This window comes from Aulonocara stuartgranti, assembly GCF_965226115.1.
Source record: "Aulonocara stuartgranti genome assembly, chromosome: 11".
NCBI lineage: Eukaryota > Metazoa > Chordata > Actinopteri > Cichliformes > Cichlidae > Aulonocara > Aulonocara stuartgranti.
Genome location: NC_138947.1, coordinates 21,419,616 through 21,437,943, shown reverse-complemented (window position 1 = coordinate 21,437,943; position 18,328 = coordinate 21,419,616). Strand labels below are relative to the sequence as shown.

Sequence of the window (18,328 nt, the reverse complement as noted above, 5' to 3'; positions counted from 1 at the left end):
CTTCTAGCTCACACACCTGGTCACAATCACGCAACTTCTTCTGATGATCCTGTCCAGGCAGCTTCATAAGAAAGTAGCAGAAGATCAGATATCACCGAGTGAAACACTTAGTGAAGCCTGGCTTCTATTCTTGTTGCTGTGAAAACTGTTTGCTAAGAAATTCTTACCTGTCTGTCCCTGTGACCAGGTTTGTGTGGAGATTGCCTGACATGGAGTAGTGAGGTGATTCTACTTTGGATTTGGGAATGTGTGGATTCTGTCTGAATTTTGTGGAAGCCTCAAGGAGAGTGGACTGGTAGTGTTGACCCTTTTGACCTGTGTTCATCATCTACCATGTTAGCACCGTTGCCTCACAGCAAGAAGGTCCTGAGTTCAGTTCCACCATCAGTCTTTCTGTGTGGAGTTTGCATGTTCTCCGCATGATGGCGTGGATTTGCTCCAGGTACTCCAGCTTTCTCCAGTAGTCCAAAGACATGCAGTTAGTGGGGATAGGTTAATTGGAAACTCTAAATTGCCCATAGGTGTGAATGTGAGTGCAAATGGTTGTCTATGTGTTACCCTGCAACAGACTGGCGACCTGTCCAGGGTGTACCCTGTCTTTCGCCTCAAGACAGCTGGGATAGGCTCCAGCCTCCCTGCGACCGTGATAAGGATTAGCGGCAGAGAATGGATGAATGGATGGTTTTAATCAAGTTAAGAACAACATTCAGATGTGGAAGGAGGAGAGCCGGCACTACATTTAGACTTCCGTCATCAGTCACACTGTCAAGATCTGCCATTTAGCAACAGCGAAGAACAGGAAGTTCAGCTTATTTTGTTCAGTACTGTTTGTTTGTTTCTTTAGTTGGTTGGTTGATTTTTTTTTTTACAACAATAATTGTCACTTAAATATAGAAATGCCAGAATACAGATACTTTAGACAACCACTGTCTTTGATGGGAAGTAATGCAGTGCCCTCTGCTGGGCAAACAAAATCAGTACAGTTTTGTTAAACTTTTTTTTTGTGTAAACTCAATTTAAAAAAAAATCTATTTAAAGATTTCATTAATGGTAATATCATTGTTTTTTTGTATTTAGAATCTCCACCAGTCATGATATTTTTACTGCAGTATTCAAACAACTACAGCTTTCTTTTTGCAGATCCATCGGTTCTTCTCATTACAGCTCACTGATTTAAATCCTTCGTCTTGTACAGAGATTGCACAGTGACCATCAGAAGGAGTCTGGTCGATCCAGGAGCTGAGGAAAACAACAAATCTCCTCAAGGCTGATGGACACTGGTACACTGTAATTGATTTATCACAGATTTTGGAAATACTTGAAATTTCTATTGATTCAAAGTGTCTCTTACCTATTAGTCAGATTCCTTCCATCCAGCCATTTCCATTTCCCATCTTTAACTCTCAGACCAATCCAGTATCCTTTGTTTTCATATTTCCAACTCTTTTCACTGACAGTTTTCTGAGGACAAAGAGAAAGTTGTCAGAGATATTTAAATAATTTGCTCTAAGAAAGCTTTCAAGCTAAAGAAATTAAATTTTTATTTTCATGAAGTCTGTAATAAAGTGTCCCACAGTTTTCTCAGTACCTTTTCTTCTTCATTAATAACAACAGGTAAATCTGAAATCTTTCCTGTGCAGTTTTCTTGAGCTTCTTCCCAGGTTTTCCATTGATCACGGACAGCATCATTAATTGCATAGCAGCTGGACTCAACATGATCCCATCCATTCTGACAAGGCTTACATGTTCTGTCTGCAAGGATAGAGCTCAGTTAATAAACATCACTGCATATTTCTGTTAAATTTGGTATTTTTGTACATGATATATTTGGAACATACGGTTATTTTCTTTGGGACAGTAGGCATCAATGCTCCACTGAGCTCGACTAATATTGAGCTTGTTCCATGATATGTCACATATTTGTTCTGTTAGATTTTCCTTCTCTGTCTCCAGCCCCTTATTCTGAGCCTCCAACTGCTCATTTTTCTCTCTAAGGCTGTGGTTTTCTGCAGTCAGGTTCATCACCTGTTTTTCTAACAGAGTAGAGTCTCATGTTAGGTTGCATCATACATGTTTTTTTTTTTTAATGGATTGTCTTAAAAAACACTGCATTCACTGTTATTATAGAATATTGCTTATTATTGTATCTCAAATCACATATACACAGATTTTGTGTGTGTTGCATCTTTTTTTTGTGGAAGGTTGACTCTAAAGATAAAAAACTAATCACAAAAATATTACATGTAGTCAAAATTGTATTCATTAAAATGTATCTTTTGCATTTTTCTCTTCTGTAATTAGTTTTTTCCAGAAATGACATTTTTTCCTTTTACAAATACTAACAGAAATTAGTTTAAGTATGACTGTTAATTTGTAAAAAAAAAAAAAAAAAAAAAAAAAAGGCTTTAAAATCTGTCTGAGCTCTAAATTGAGTGTATGTATTGACTGATCTTTTTCATACTTACGGTATACTGTGACTGCTATGATGCCCAACACCAAAATGACACAAAATGTGCCCAAACAACAGGCCAACTGCTGATAGTGATGACGTCTACTGCCTGATCTGTTGTCAATCGAGACGTCTACAGGACAGAAATATATTGCTTTACTTACTTTACATTCATTGCTTGAATGAATGAATGTCATTATTGTTTATTGGTTATTAAAAGTTGCATACATTTCCAGAGAAAAAAATCTGAAAAAATAAGTATTTTATTTAATCTTGCACTGCTCAAGCCTCATATCAGCTCTAAAATGCACATGTACACACTGTTTTTTAAAGTAAATAATTTTCTGCCAATAAATAATCCAGTTTTAAACAGATATTTCTATAAATGGTAAATGGTAAAATTCAATGTGTGGTTAAAAAGTAAGAGAAAAATTAATACAGAAAACTCCTTTACAGTGGTCGGTCACTCATTTGTCGCGGGATTTATGTTCTAAAAATAACCCGCGATAAGTGAAATCATGGTAGGTGAAACCAAGTAGTCAGCTTTATTTTTTACAATTACTATAGGTGTTTTATGGCTGTAAAATGCCTCACTACACACTACATACTCAGACAGGCATGGACATTTTTACACTTTTCTCTCTTGTTTAACCTCCTAAGACCCGAACTCTTCCACGGCATGCATTTTTGATTTCTCTTGGCCATATTGGGGCCCGATGAATGTAAAAACAAAGTTTTACCAGATTTTTTTTTACCTTTTTGATAGAACAGTAGCAGTATAATGTCCTCGTAAGTGGATATCAGGCCCTTGTAGAGCAAAATTGAGTATTTTGGTATAAATAACCCAAAATGTGATGTCCACATATATGGACGCCAGGTCGTAGGAGGTTAAACATTCTCAAATTTCAAACTGGTAGAAAAATAAGTCCAGTAGCCTATTATAGAGTGAAACCAAAGGCAGCCGCAGCTGCCTTTGACGGTGCAAACCATTTTGTTAACATTGTTGTGTTTGCTGGAGAGAAAACTTACAAACATATAGTACAGCACTTCAGAGTCACATTGCTAGCGATCGAAGATTTATGTAAATTTGACAAGCTGAACGCATTCTGTACTGTATAAGGCCTGCTCTCCCCTGTCTTTTACAATGAAAGCCTTTATAGAGTGTACTCTCGTACCAACCCTTATGAACATGAAGGATAATAGCATGAAAACACACTGTAAATGAATTTAGAAGCTGATTAGTACTCATTACCACATCTTGTAGTAAGTTTTAAAAAATCTTTGCAGTGTTAGACATGATTACAGGTGGATTTGTGATTTCTTTTTATTACTCACTGTTTGTGTCAGGAGTTTGTTCCGTTGCTTTATGTTTCACTTTCACATCATCATAAATGGTTTCCTCCTCTTTTTTAACTGAAAGGTTTAAAGATTTATTAGTATTCACAAATATAGGACTTTATAGTGCCTATTTAGTAGTTCTTTTAACTTTCTTTTATTCATTAATACAACAAAAAAGATAAATGCAGCAGATGTCCATGTAGATATGTGTATAAATATACATTACCAGCCATTTAATGATCTTTCTTTATTTTCACGATTATTTACATTGTAGATTCTAACTGAAGGAATGCACCTATGAATGAACACAGATGGAATTATCTAGTAAACAAAAAAGTGTGAAATAACTCAAAACATGTTTAATATCCTTGATTCTTTAAAATATCCACCCTTTGCTTTGATTACTGCTTTGCAGAGTCGTGCCATTCTCTCAATGAGCTTCATGAGGTCGTCACCTGAAGTGGATTTCCAACAGTCTTGAAGGAGTTCCCAGAGATGCTGAGCAATTATTGGCCCTCTTGCTTCACTCTGCGGTCCATCTCATCCAGAACCATCTCGGCTGGGTTTAGGTCAGATGACTCTGGAGGCCAGGCCAACTGGTGCAGCACTCCATCACTCTCCTTCTTGGTGAAATATTCCTTACACAGCCTGGAGGTGTGTTTGGGGTCATTGTTCTGTTGAAAAATAAATGATGCTCCAACTAAACGTGAACCAGATGTGATGTCATGTAGCTACAGGATGCTGTGATAGCCATGCTGGTCCAGTGTGCCTTCAGTTTTGATTAAATCTCCAACAGTGTCACCAACAAAGCACAACCTTAATTTGGACTCACCAGACCAAAGCACAGGTTTCCACTGGTCTAATGTCCATTCCTTGTGTTTCTATTTGACTATAAAGGCCTGATTTGCGCAGTTTCCTTGAACAGTTAATGTACAGATGTGTCTGCTACTGGATCTCTGGGTGGCATTTATCTGGGCTCTAATCTGAGGTGCTGTTAAACCAGCCTTAATAGTCAAGAGAGGTGATTCTTGGTCTTCGTGTGAGCCAGTTTCAACCGATGGTTGATGGTTTTTGCAACTGCAATTGGGGACACACTCAAAGTTCGAGCAGTTTTCAGGACTGATTGACCTTCAGGTCTTAAAATACAAATAAACCCTGATAAAGCACACCAGTGAAGGGGAAACTATCTCAGGGGATCATGAAGCTCATTGAGAGAAGGCCAAGGGTTTACAGCACAGTCAACAAAGCAAAGAGCAGCTACTTTGAGAATCTAAAATATATGATTTGTTTAGAGTCATTTATCAATTTTTTCTTTGCTTCATAATTCCATATATCTTACTTTACATACTTGATTTCTTCAGCATGAATAACAATGTATAAAGTAGTAAAAATAATGAAAAACCATTAAATGAAAAGGTGCGTTCAAACCTTTGACTGATAGTAATTAATAAATCATTCTTCAGTTCTGGCTCCAACATTTATTTCTGTTTAATTTCTTTTTTTTTTCAACCAACCTTGGACAAGTTCCCAACTAGTCCACAGCCCGTCCAGCATAGCTCACATCAGTTATTGTATCTTGAAGTGGTAGGTGGTGAAATATTGAACCTTTATTTTGCAGTCAAATTCCTTCTAATGCTTTTTTATTATTTGGATGTAATAGTTCTTTGCTCAGTGTAGCTGTAGTAAAAGTATCTGTAGTTAAACATCATGCAAATGCAACTAGTCTGCATGGGATAAGTAGTTAAAGAAATGGATGGATAGATGAAATAATACTGTAAATTCCAGTGGATTAGAACTGGTTCACAGAGGACACACTCATTCTTAATGGTTCATCGTCTTTCAACAAAGTGTGACTTTTACACTTTTTATTTATTTATTTAATTAAATACATTTTTCTTTACATTTTCTCCCATCCATTTAGGAAGTGGGGAGGGGTTGTGGTTGTGGACACGGTCCAAGCAGATACCCCGACCTCCCCCTCATCAGCCACCACCACAACCAGGATGCATCAAAGTCAGATGTCCAAGCTATCAGTTTAGGTCGTTTGGGCATCTGAATGAATCCCCTCAATATTCTGGTGGGATAGTTAGCTTAACATCTAACTTGGACCTGATTTCTACAAGTTTTTTTTCTAACCTCTATTACTGCAGAAAACACCAGTAAAAAACATCCGTATTGTGTAAATTTGCAGTGTTGGCTTTATCTTTTCTTCTTGCAGTATATTTGAAAAACTTAACTTACCTTGTGATCGGGATAGTTTCTTGGTGTTGAATGTGACTGAGGCATAGTTAACTTCTTCGTCTGCCATCCTTACAGTCTTGTTGAGATTTAAGCGATTATAGACAGAGAGATACTACCGCGTTACAGCCACAGAGCAAGTTGTTTCTTAACTCTGTCACACCCATCTCATTTAGCAACTTCTGCTTTTGGCTGACAAAGTAAGCTGTCCATGTCTTTCACTTTATTACACTTTATTAGGTACACCTTGCTAGTACCAGGTTCTTCATGGCGTAGATTCAACAAGGAGCTGGAAACATGACTCACAGATATTGGTTCATACCAGCATGATAGCATCGGCAGCACAATTGCTGCAGATTTGATGGTATTTAATGAATGCATAAGATCGGTTTGATATCAGGTGCTTTGGTTCCTTTGTGAGTGGAAAGTTCCAAAATATTCTGAAAATGAGAAAATGGGCCGTATTTAAAGATTGGAAAACAAGCAACTAGAAAAAACATGTAAACTGAAAAAAATGAGAAAAATGTCCTTTGGAGGTATTTTTCACAGAGTAATGTTTCAGTTGATTATATTCAGCTTCTGATTTTGTCCACATGACATGAGGCACCATTGGCCTATCTAGATCTTTATAAATATAAAGCTCTAGGTGTGTACATGAGAAAGTCTGTGAATCAATAACAACTGATAGCTTTTTACATCTAAAAAATACCAAACATATTATAGTTGATACTAACAAAATAAACAAAAAGATATATACAAAACTAAAATGGATATAAATATATAAAACTAACCAAAACAAATAATTCACTCTGAAAATTAACTGAAAAACACTGAACACAAACTGGAAAAACAACATATGTAAAACAGACAACATGAGACTCATTTCATAAGCTGGACTTCCCGTTCCTCACTGCAGCTCTGTGACTGACGTTGACAGGGTGCTTTGTTAATGACGTCCAAATGTAGTGGCCAACTCTTCCTCTACCTCATCTTGATCAAACATGTTACAACAGCTATGAATTTATGAATAGAAGAGCCTCATTTTTAACTTTTAATCTTCATTGTCAGTAGATTCCAGAGGTGGGACCAAGTCATTGTTTTGCAAGTCTCAAGTAAGTCTCAAGTCTTTATCCTCAAGTCTCAAGTCAAGTCTCAAGTAATGTCAGGCAAGTCAGAGTCGAGTCTCAAGTCACTGGTGTAAAAGTCCGAGTCAAGTCACAAGTCTGAAACTTTGAATTTCAAGTCCTTTCGAGTCTTTAAAAAAAAACAAAACGAAAAAATAATGTTGCAGTTATATGCTAAATGTAAATATTAGACCATGTAATTTTAAAATCTGTGTTTTTCTCAACACATGACAAAATAGTGAACTTAGAAAATATACACAAATTGTGAAATTGCACCTCTTTAAAATGCAGCTCAATTAAACTTAGCTCCAAGAATAATTTTCACCCACAGTTCTGAGATAAGCTGCATGTCATTCTTGGATGCGGTTGTAGGACCGGCTTTAAAATCGCATGACAAAAATATCATACACATTAAAAAAAACTGTATCACCAACATAGCCTGGAAAACATTTGCTAGTTAGATGAAGTCAGCTATCTCATCTTAGCATATTTATATGCATATTTATAATCATACGGTTCTTGGAGTGAGTGCATACACTCATGAAGTTTAGTAACTTCCGGTCACTGCAACAAGCCCAGGTACAGTTTACCGACAGATGGGTGCAGGACCTTGAAATGCACCGTGTAGAACGAAAGACCATCGTACGTATCATAAGTTTACCAGTCTCACAAATCGTCTTCATAAATATACATTCGTTAACCGTTTATTAATATAACCTTTGAGCTCAACGGTAATTAATTAGTAGTGGAAATAATTTCTGGTAGCATCACAGAAATGTAGCAGTGACAACAATATTGTATGCTGTAATCGTACTGGGCGATTAGTGATACAAAAAACCTGTTTTATCCTGTGAATAAAAGTATATGTTTTTGTCAATGTACCATAATAACAGAGGAGAAACGCAATATTGTGTCAGGACAATTCATTATTTATGCACAATAAATAAAGGAGCGACAATTTCTGTTCAGCGCCAGACTTGCTTGTAACCTATATCACCAATTATGTTATGAAAATGACGTATTAACTACTACAAAACACTGACCTTCGTGTAAATGCTTGGAGCAGACTAACCTGTGAGCTGGAGTGTTCTGGGACGTTATATTTGATCTTTGAATGGCTGCAATCCAGGCCATCCGTCGCATCTTTGTTACTTCGGAAACATGGCTTGAACAATTTCTCTTCAACGACGTAATCCGATAACAACCGATCTCTTTACCCGTCGGCTTCCCGTGGCTGTCATGCGACCGGCTATTGCAGTTAATAATACAACAGCTTCTTGACATTTTTGTGTTTCTTTTTATCGCTGTATAACTGATTTTAATTGAAAGCCTGCGTGCGCTAGTACCGCTTGCCACGAGTTCCCAGAATCCTTTGCGGTTCTACCCGTGAATGACGTCACATTTTCAATGTCTATATAATATGCATGTTAAATTTTATATTTGGGGTAAAATATCAAGTCTTTTCAAGTAAACCGGTTCAAGTCCAATTCAAGTCCCAAGTCATTGGTGTAAAAGTCCAAGTCAAGTCACAAGTCTTAGAACATTTTTTCAAGTCAAGTCTAAAGTCATAAAATTAATGACTCGAGTCTGACTCGAGTCCAAGTCATGTGACTCGAGTCCACACCTCTGGTAGATTCAAATTGCGTATGTCTATGTGAAATCATCGATTTAGATTTTAGATTCATACATCCAACCGTTTTTCTTCTTAAAGGTACAATGTGGAAAATATCCCTGCTAGCTGTTAGTAGGTTGCAGATCATAGTCAGCTGAATTCAGTTTTCCTGCACTTCTCAGTTGAAGTGCATAATCCTAGCTACGGTGGCTGCTGTAGGACAAATAAACTTGACTGCTGTAAAAATAGTGTAGGTTGTTACTCCTCCGTTTACCTCAGTTATGAATGTGCTGAGTCTATTTACTCTGGAGGAGGCTGTGAAACTTGGTTATATGAGTCTGCTGAGTGTATCTTTCCTCTGTAAAAACAATCAGACTTTCTAAACCTTTACTTCACAATTACTCAAGTATGAACTTTTCTACTTACCAACTCTCTTTCACATACAAAAAGCAGCTTGGTGAGTTAAATTTGCCATAAAAGTAAATTAAATTATACACTTTAAATACAAAAGCTGTAAAATAGAAATCTTCGTGGTTTAAGGTTTCCTTACATGAGACTGGAATAAACATGACACAAAGATGAAATTTCAAATACATGTATGACTGTTATATGTACTGTATTTCTTTGTAAGTCTCATCATACTTTTTCATGTTGTGGTTCAAAAAACATTAATCATTATGAAAAATGTGATCCTTACAAAATAAAGGAACATTTGCGTATTTTTAAATTGTGAAACAGCATTTTTAACTAATTTTAAACATGATAGAGAAGTTTGTTGATCGCTGTGTTAGAAGAAACAATGCTGAGTTGGTGTGACAGGACAGATTATTAGCAGTTTTAACCCACAAAGTTCATCTACAGCTTGTTCTTCGGCTGCTAGTTCACCTTTCCTCAGCTGTTGTTTTTTTGGTATTGACATTTTTTTTCTTGCCATGACTGAAGACCCTTAAAACAAACACACAATTTTCCTTTTTAATGTAACGATTTGTCAATATCTTTTTCAGGTTTTTTTCAGGTTTTTCAGGCTTTGCACGTATGTGGGTGCTCAAGCTTGTTTTAGCATGCGCTGCATGAAAGACAGTAAAGGAAGTCGAACAGATGGTAAGTACGGAGGAACAAACATTGATCAGACACACAATAGAAACTATTATAAACATAGGAGGATGTGTAAACTACTTTTTTTTTTATCCAGGATCATTTTTCTTTAAGATCACAAGATGCCCAGCAGCAAACCTAAACCTAATTACTGTTCTAGCTTAAACTACAATGTACTATACTATGCACCAATCCTCTGCATGTCCTTCCTTATTTACTGTTGCCTGGCAGCTCCATAATTAAAATTATCTGTCCAATAGAGCCACTATCCCTCCACTGCACATGTTCAGACCATCTCAACCTCACCTCTCTAGTTTTATCGTCACACTGGTCAACATGGTTGTGGTTCCGATACACTCCTATGATAAACTAGTAACAACACTACAGCAGTGATGAAGGAAGAACAACAGGAATTGTTCTTCCTAAAAATACTGAAAACACTTCCTACACCAACAGGCACTGCTGGCCTACTGCCTCTGAGGGCATTTAAACAGTGTACTGTACTTGTGTTTGGTATCGCCGCTGCAAAGCAGCTGATCATAAAACTCTACAGCTGTTCTCTACAACAAATCGTAAATCTTCATTCTACTAAAAAAAAAAAGAAGAAAGAAAGTGATGTATTTTCATAAAATGTTTATTCAAAAACATAAACAACACCACCTGTTGGTTATCAGTTGTTAATGTTATGTTAATTAGATTAAATTAGACACTGGTGGTGACTGCTTTTTTTTTTTTTAAATGTCAAACACATTTATAATAACAAGAATTTCCATTTTAGATCATGTTTTGGATGAAAAAAAAGCTTTTGATGAATTATTCCCATCACCTCTCACTTTTATGTGCTTAGTCTACACATACAGGTATGTGTATAATAGTGAGAGGTATGATATAGTGTTTAGTGATTATAGTGATATAGATGTCAGGGCATTTATTGAATCAACACTTGTGTCTGTTATTACTGTGGGTGACCTTGGTTCTTTGGTTCGGGCTTGTTACCTGCTCAAATGTATACGAGTCACATGTTAAACCATTTATTTATATCTTCCAGGCTTTTAATAGATCCGATGTACTTCAGTAAAATTTCAAATCGCCAAAATTTTTCAAAGTGAATTTTAGGAATCAAGCGCATCTTAACATGGTTACAGACGACAACTCAAAACAAGGACCTACAAGATTGTCTTGGGATTAATGAGTAAGCAAACTACCATGCATCTAAACTAAAAACTTTGTTTAACAACTTATTTTCAGACTTTGCAAGAAAAATTATGGATGTACTCACTTATGCAGAGCAAACATTTCCAATAACCATTCTGAGCTTCTTAGATATTGCCCTGTGCTACACTATTACCATGTTATAGTTTAACTAAAATTAGCATTGAGCCTAATAGAAACTAAACTCAAGTTAATAACTTTTCTCTGAAAGTAACTGAATCTGTGTGTTACTTTCAGCTGCTCCCTTCTCACAAGGGTTGTGTGTTTGATTTGCTAGTATTATTTTGCATCTCCTGCAAGAAACCAGTGAACCTCCAATTGAATGTGTTAGCAATTAAAATATAGAGCCACTGAAAAGTAATTGAATCTAATTTGGAAAATGTAAAACTGAAAGAAAACAAAAATTATTAAAACCCCCACCAAATACAATATAACAACAATGTTGAAAAACTGGACTTGATTTGACAAAGAATATGTATAAAATACAAAACATAAAACTTATATGAGCTGAACTTCCTGTTCTTCTCTGCTGCTCTGTGGCTGATGCTGACAGTCCAAATATAGAGGCCAGCTCTCTTTCTTCCTCATCATGTTACAGCAGTTTGGAAAGTGTTGTTTTAGCTACAACTTTTGTTTAAAACGTTTGTTAACAAGAGAAAGTCAGTAACAATATGGCAATTATTTGATTTCAAAAACAGGTTAATTTACTTCCTTTTTTCTTTCTAAGTAAAATTAAAATACTTGGCATGTTTTTTTAAATATACAAAAATCATAAAGCAGTCTTCATATTTCAATATATTTATATATTTACTTATATTTTTACTGATATGAACATCATTATTAATATTATATTTTCAGAACATCCAGGAGTCATGTGACGTTGTACTGCAGTATTCAAAGAGTTAAGGCTTTTTTCTTGCAGATCCATCGGTTCTGCTCACTACAGCTCACTGACTTAAATCCTTGACTTCTGACAGAGATTGCACACTGACCATCAGTAGGAGACCCTGGGATCCAGGCACTAAGAAAAATCACAGGTTTGATGAAGGGGAATCAATATTGACATAAAATAAGACATAATTAATTTATCCCGAATTTTCAAAAATATTTAAAATGATTTTTGATTCAAGGTTTAAAAATGAATTAGTAATCACAAGTTATCAAATAACAGGACATTCTAATGCTTATTTCATTATTTGGACTTAACATTACAGTATCTTTAATCCATGTTTTTTCCCCTGTCTTATAACTATTGCCTAAGAGGAAGAAAGGATCAACTGCCTTAAAAACCTTTAAATATGCTTCATTACATTCTTCTGAAATCTTTTTTCATTTTTTGGTCACATTGTAATTTTCGGTGCAGGTTGCTTAAACAGGAAGTGAAAATATTAGTGTGTATCTTCACCAGAGGTGTGGACTCGAGTCACATGACTTGGACTCGAGTCAGACTCGAGTCATTAATTTTATGACTTTAGACTTGACTTGAAATAATGTTCTAAGACTTGTGACTTGACTTGGACTTTTACACCAATGACTTGGGACTTGAATTGGACTTGAACCGGTTTACTTGAAAAGACTTGATATTTTACCCCAAATATAAAATTTAACATGCATATTATATAGAGATTGAAAATGTGACGTCATTCACGGGTAGAACCGCAAAGGATTCTGGGAACTCGTGGCAAGCGGTACTAGCGCACGCAGGCTTTCAATTAAAATCAGTTATACAGCGATAAAAAGAAACACAAAAATGTCAAGAAGCCGTTGTATTATTAACTGCAATAGCCGGTCGCATGACAGCCACGGGAAGCCGACGGGTAAAGAGATCGGTTGTTATCGGATTACCTCGTTGAAGAGAAATTGTTCAAGCCATGTTTCCGAAGTAACAAAGAGGCGACTGGATTGCAGCCATTCAAAGACCAAATATAACGTCCCAGAACCCTCCAGCTCACAGGTTAGTCTGCTCCAAGCATTTACACGAAGGTCAGTGTTTTGTAGTAGTTAATACGTCATTTTCATAACATAATTGGTGATATAGGTTACAAGCAAGTCTGGCGCTGAACAGAAATTGTCGCGCTATGCTCCTTTATTTATTGTGCATAAATAGTGAATTGTCCTGACACAATATTGCGTTTCTCCTCTGTTATTATGGTACATTGACAAAAACATATACTTTTATTCACAGGATAAAACAGGTTTTTTGTATCACTAATTGCCCAGTACGATTACAGCATACAATATTGTTGTCACTGCTACATTTCTGTGATGCTACCAGAAATTATTTCCACTGCTAATTAATTACCGTTGAGCTCAAAGGTCCTATTAATAAACGGTTAACGAATGTGTATTTATGAAGACGATTTGTGAGACTGGTAAACTTATGATACGTACGATGGTCTTTCGTTCTACATGGTGCATTTCAAGGTCCTGCACCCATCCGTCGGTAAACTGTACCTGGGCTTGTTGCAGTGACCGGAAGTTACTAAACTTCATGAGTGTATGCACTCACTCCAAGAACCGTATAATTATAAATATGCATATAAATATGCTAAGATGAGATAGCTGACTTCATCTAACTAGCAAATGTTTTCCAGGCTACGTTGGTGATACAGTTTTTTTTAATGTGTATGATATTTTTGTCATGTGATTTTAAAGCCGGTCCTACAACCGCATCCAAGAATAACATGCAGCTTATCTCAGAACTGTCGGTGAAAATTATTCTTGGAGCTAGGTTTAATTGAGCTGCATTTTAAAGAGGTGCAATTTCACAATTTGTGTATATTTTCTAAGTTCACTATTTTGTCATGTGTTGAGAAAAACACAGATTTAAAAATTACATGGTCTAATATTTACATTTAGCATATAACTGCAACATGCTTTTTTCGTTGTTTTTTTTTAAAGACTCGAAAGGACTTGAAATTCAAAATGTCAGACTTGTGACTTGACTCGGACTTTTACACCAGTGACTTGAGACTCGACTCTGACTTGCCTGACATTACTTGAGACTTGACTTGAGACTTGAGGATAAAGACTTGAGACTTACTTGAGACTTGCAAAACAATGACTTGGTCCCACCTCTGATCTTCACATCCATTATACTGAAAAGACTACACAAGTACTCTGAGTTTATGAATCTCTTTTTCTTTACACAGTGCATTTGAAAGGCTTAACTTACCTTCTGATTTTTGTTGTTGGTTAGGTTTAAATACAACTGATGAGTAGTTAACCTCGTCCTCTGCCATCCTTACAGTCTTTCTGTTTGGTTTTTTGTGACTCGTAGACAGAGAAGAGTATTGTATTTGAACCACAGGGCATAAATGAGAGAAGCTGTTTTTTCCCCCCGAGTCTGTTTCTAACACCAACTTCTGCTTTTGGCTTTGAATGTAATTTGCATACATGTCTGGCTGGAAGAACCTCAAACACTTTACAGTGTGATGAAAAGATAATACTATTACTGTGAGCGGTGAATATGTTGTGAACAGATGGCTAGTGTGTACATTAGACTTTAAATGTTAATTTACTATAAACTGTGAAGCAAAATAATTCAATTTATTGTCCCTCAGTGCTGTTTTTTAGGAGTTTTTTTTCCAACTTGGCCCATAGACTATAGGTTTCTATCTGTAGTTTGGCCCAAGGGTTAGGGTCTTTGGCATCAGCCTAATTATGGTTTCTTGTAGATGGTGTAGAGGTGGGACCAAGTCATTGTTTTGCAAGTCTCAAGTAAGTCTCAAGTCTATATCATCAAGTCACGAGTCAAGTCTCAAGTAAAGTCAGGCAAGTCAGAGTCTTAAGTCAAGACAGACTACTTTCAAGTCAAGTCCCAAGTCCTAAACTTTGAATTTCAAGTCCTTTCAAGTCTTTTTTTTTAAACAATGTTGCAGTTATATGTTAAATGTAAATAATAGACCATGTGTTCTTTTTTAAATCTGTATTTATCTCAACACCTGATGAAACAAGTGAACTTACAAAATATGCACAAACTAATTCTGAAGTTGCACCTTTATAATGTACAGCTCAATTAAACGTTGCTGCAAGAATAGTCTTCCTCTAAATTACAAATTCACAGAATAAACATTCAGTGAAAAATGCAAAAGCAGAACTTCCTGTTGAAAAAAAAGTGCTGCAATTTCCTTATTTACAAAACAATGAACCATCGCAGTAAATTTAGTGCAGTGTGATTAGCTTAGCCTCTCTCTCTCATCTAGTCTGTCACAGGTGTGAACATGTGTGTTTGTATGTGTCCATGTGTGAGTGACAGAGGAAAAAAAACAAAAACATTATATATGTATATATATATATATATGTAAATGAACGATGAACAAGAATGTGCACTTTAAGTTATTTCAGTTAACTATTCTGCACTGCATTTGCAAAAGACCAAATTGGCCAAAAGTCTGTCAGTCATTTGTGCACGATGAGGCCATAGAATGATGCCACCATAGCTGAAAACTCGCTCCACAGGAGCACTACATGCAGGTACTGCCAAAACTCTGGTGGCCACATGAAACAGAGAAGGAAGAGTCTGCATGTTCATTGCCCAGAACAAGGGGACGTTCTGTCCATCAGCAATATCCAGGTAGTGACTTAGCTGTAGAGCTGGACTCTTCCCCACATCTTTCTTCTGCCTCTTACAGTAAGCAGCAAAGAGTCCTCCATCTTCACAGTCCTCTTGATGTTCCTCACCAGAAGTCACAGGTTTCTCTGACTTTGCAGGATCTGCAGCATCTTGCAGAATCAGATCTGGCAAAACAAATTAACAACAGCAAAAGAGCCTTTCTTACAATTTTAGACAAAAAAATACAGAAAAAAATATACACTGTATTCAATCTTTACCTTTAGCTTTTTGTGTCACCTCTGTCTTTATGTCACAACTGCCCAACACATGGTGTTCCACCCACAACAGAGAAAATGCTGGATCCAAAGCAGCTACTTTAAGGTACACTGGATCTGAAAAGGGGGCAGTGATCCCATCTTCTGCTCTAGCCATTCGCACACTGATAAAGAGTCCAAGAAATCTTTTGTTCAAAGATGCTTGGAGACTCCTGACCAGACCACTCAGGAAACAGACTTGAGGCTTCAGTTTCTCAAGGTGGTGATTGAGGGACAGCACGGATGGAACAACAACACTGATCGTGACTATTTTCCCACTTTGTGTCAAATCTGTTGCGTCTCCAAAAGGCTTCAAGATGTCCACCATCTCCTTCAACAGGTTCCACTCTCGTGTTGTGAATAATAACTCCTTGTGCCCAGCCATTTCAAGAACAGCGCAGAGTTTTAGATGTTCACATTGGAGAGCTGCATTTACTTGTCTCAGTGTTAAATTCCATTTTGTGATTACAGCAGCAGGGATCCCTTTCTGTTCACCTTCAAAAACATATTTGAATGTTGTGCTTGTGTGCAGTAGAGAGCTGAGCTTAGATAACTTTGAAAGTGAAGGAGATGCCACTTTGGTCTCTGACAAACCATCTCTCACCACCAGCTGAAGTGTGTGCGTGCAAAACACTGCAGGCACTGGGTCTTTGCCATAGCAGCACCTACTGTTTCCTGATCTTCCAAAGGTTAAATCGTGCCAGAGCTCTGGATCATCAAGATGATCACCGTCATCATCATGTTCCTCAGCTTGCTCAGTGGGGAAGCACACAGTGAATGCTCTCCACATATTGGCAGCATTGTCACTAATAATTTAGTCTTGTTTATCTTTGATGTTGTATTCATCACATATAGCTTCAAATTTCTCACAGATTCTTTCACCAGTGTGTAATCCTTTGCAGTGGTCAAAGGCCAGCAGTTTGGATTTCCGCTGCATCCTCTCTGTCTCTTTCTGTATCCAGTGCACAGTGATACCAAGGAAACCCCTCATCCTTCGGTCTGACTAAATGTCCACAGTGACTGAAACATGATCGGTCTCACTCAACTGAGTTTTTAACATTGAACGTCTCTCAGCAGCGAGGTTCTCTGTTTTTGATGTAATTGTTCTGCAACATACCGGACTGTATTTTCTGTCAACTACTGTCAGAAAGTGCAGAAAATTCTTGTTTTCCACAATAGAAAGGGGCAGGTTGCAACCAATAATCAAGTCACTTAAGATCTCAAGATGCCAGCAGCAAACCAAACCTAAACCTAGTGCAGCCCACTTAAAAACCATAAATACCAGCAGCCCACCCAAATCTTAAATCTTCATTCTAATCAAAAGAAAGAAAGTGATGTATTTTCCTGAAAAGTTTATTCAAAAACATAAACAACACAGGCTGTTGGTTATCAGTTGTTAATGTTATCTAGCCATATCACACAAACTTCAATGAAAGAACATTAAATTTAGGTCAGAATAATGAGTAACATCATAAACCAAACACCTGATATTAGCAGTTTTAATTTACTTTTACATAAATAAATAAATGTATATAAATCTATAACTGTACATGCTTGTGAGTTATTTCAAACTGAATTTCTTTTTTTACTGTGGCCCATCTGCAGTACTTTGGAAGCCCACCAGGGGGCCCCGGCCCACACTTTTTGGAATCACTCATCTACCTTAACTGGTTTGGACCCTCGTATGCTTTCAAAAGTGCTTTAATTCCTCTTAGCATTAATTGAATTCACATGTTAACATGTTCAGTTGCTGCTGTTTTGTCAGCTGCAAAAACAAACACTGCAATGGAAGAAAAAAATTTATAAAGCTATAATTCAAGGAATTAGATTAGATTAGATTAAATTTGTCGAGATGAACAGAATAAGTCCAGATGAACAGAATCAACTTTTGGAGAGATTAAATTAGACACTGGAGGTGACTGCTCTTTTTTTCTATAAAAAACATAGTAAATTCACATGCACCTCAATAAACAATATTTTTTCTATGATTTTATGTTTGAAAAGAATTTCCATTATTCCCATCCTATCTCACTTTCTTGAGCCTAGTCTACACATACAGGCATGTGTATGATACAGTGAGAGGTATGATATTGTGTTTGGTTAGATGTGAGGACATTTATTGAATCAATGCTTGTGTCTGTTATTACTGTGGGTGACCTTGGTTCTTTGGTTCTGGGTTGTTACCTGCTCAATTGCAGATGGGTCACATGTTAAACCATTTATTTATAACCTCCAGGCTTTTAATAGATCAGATGTGCTTCGGTAAAACGTCAACTCGTTTCTCAGAATTAATTTTAGGAATCAAGCACATTTTAACAAGGTTACAGACGGTAACTGAAAACAAGGACCCGCAAGATTGTCTTGGCATTAAAACTATACAAAAATCATAAA

The 18,328-nt window shown here is 36.7% G+C and overlaps 1 protein-coding gene across 2 annotated transcripts; it reads right to left on the bottom strand.

The window, feature by feature from the left end:
- Positions 1-683: 683 nt before the first annotated feature.
- LOC309716990 (C-type lectin lectoxin-Phi1-like) lies at positions 684-14,404 on the bottom strand. 2 transcript variants are annotated; one of them, XM_082551169.1, is made up of 8 exons: positions 14,244-14,404; positions 6,029-6,465; positions 3,785-3,862; positions 2,466-2,582; positions 1,839-2,033; positions 1,589-1,752; positions 1,352-1,461; positions 684-1,239 (listed from the first exon to the last, which is right to left on the bottom strand). In XM_082551169.1, the coding sequence occupies exons 2-8, from the start codon at positions 6,093-6,095 to the stop codon at positions 1,113-1,115; spliced, it is 858 nt and encodes a 285-aa protein (XP_082407295.1). In that variant the 5' UTR covers positions 6,096-6,465; positions 14,244-14,404; the 3' UTR covers positions 684-1,112. The 2 variants fall into 2 exon arrangements, with proteins under 2 accessions (XP_082407295.1, XP_082407296.1); XM_082551170.1 differs by lacking the exon at positions 1,839-2,033.
- Positions 14,405-18,328: the final 3,924 nt, after the last annotated feature.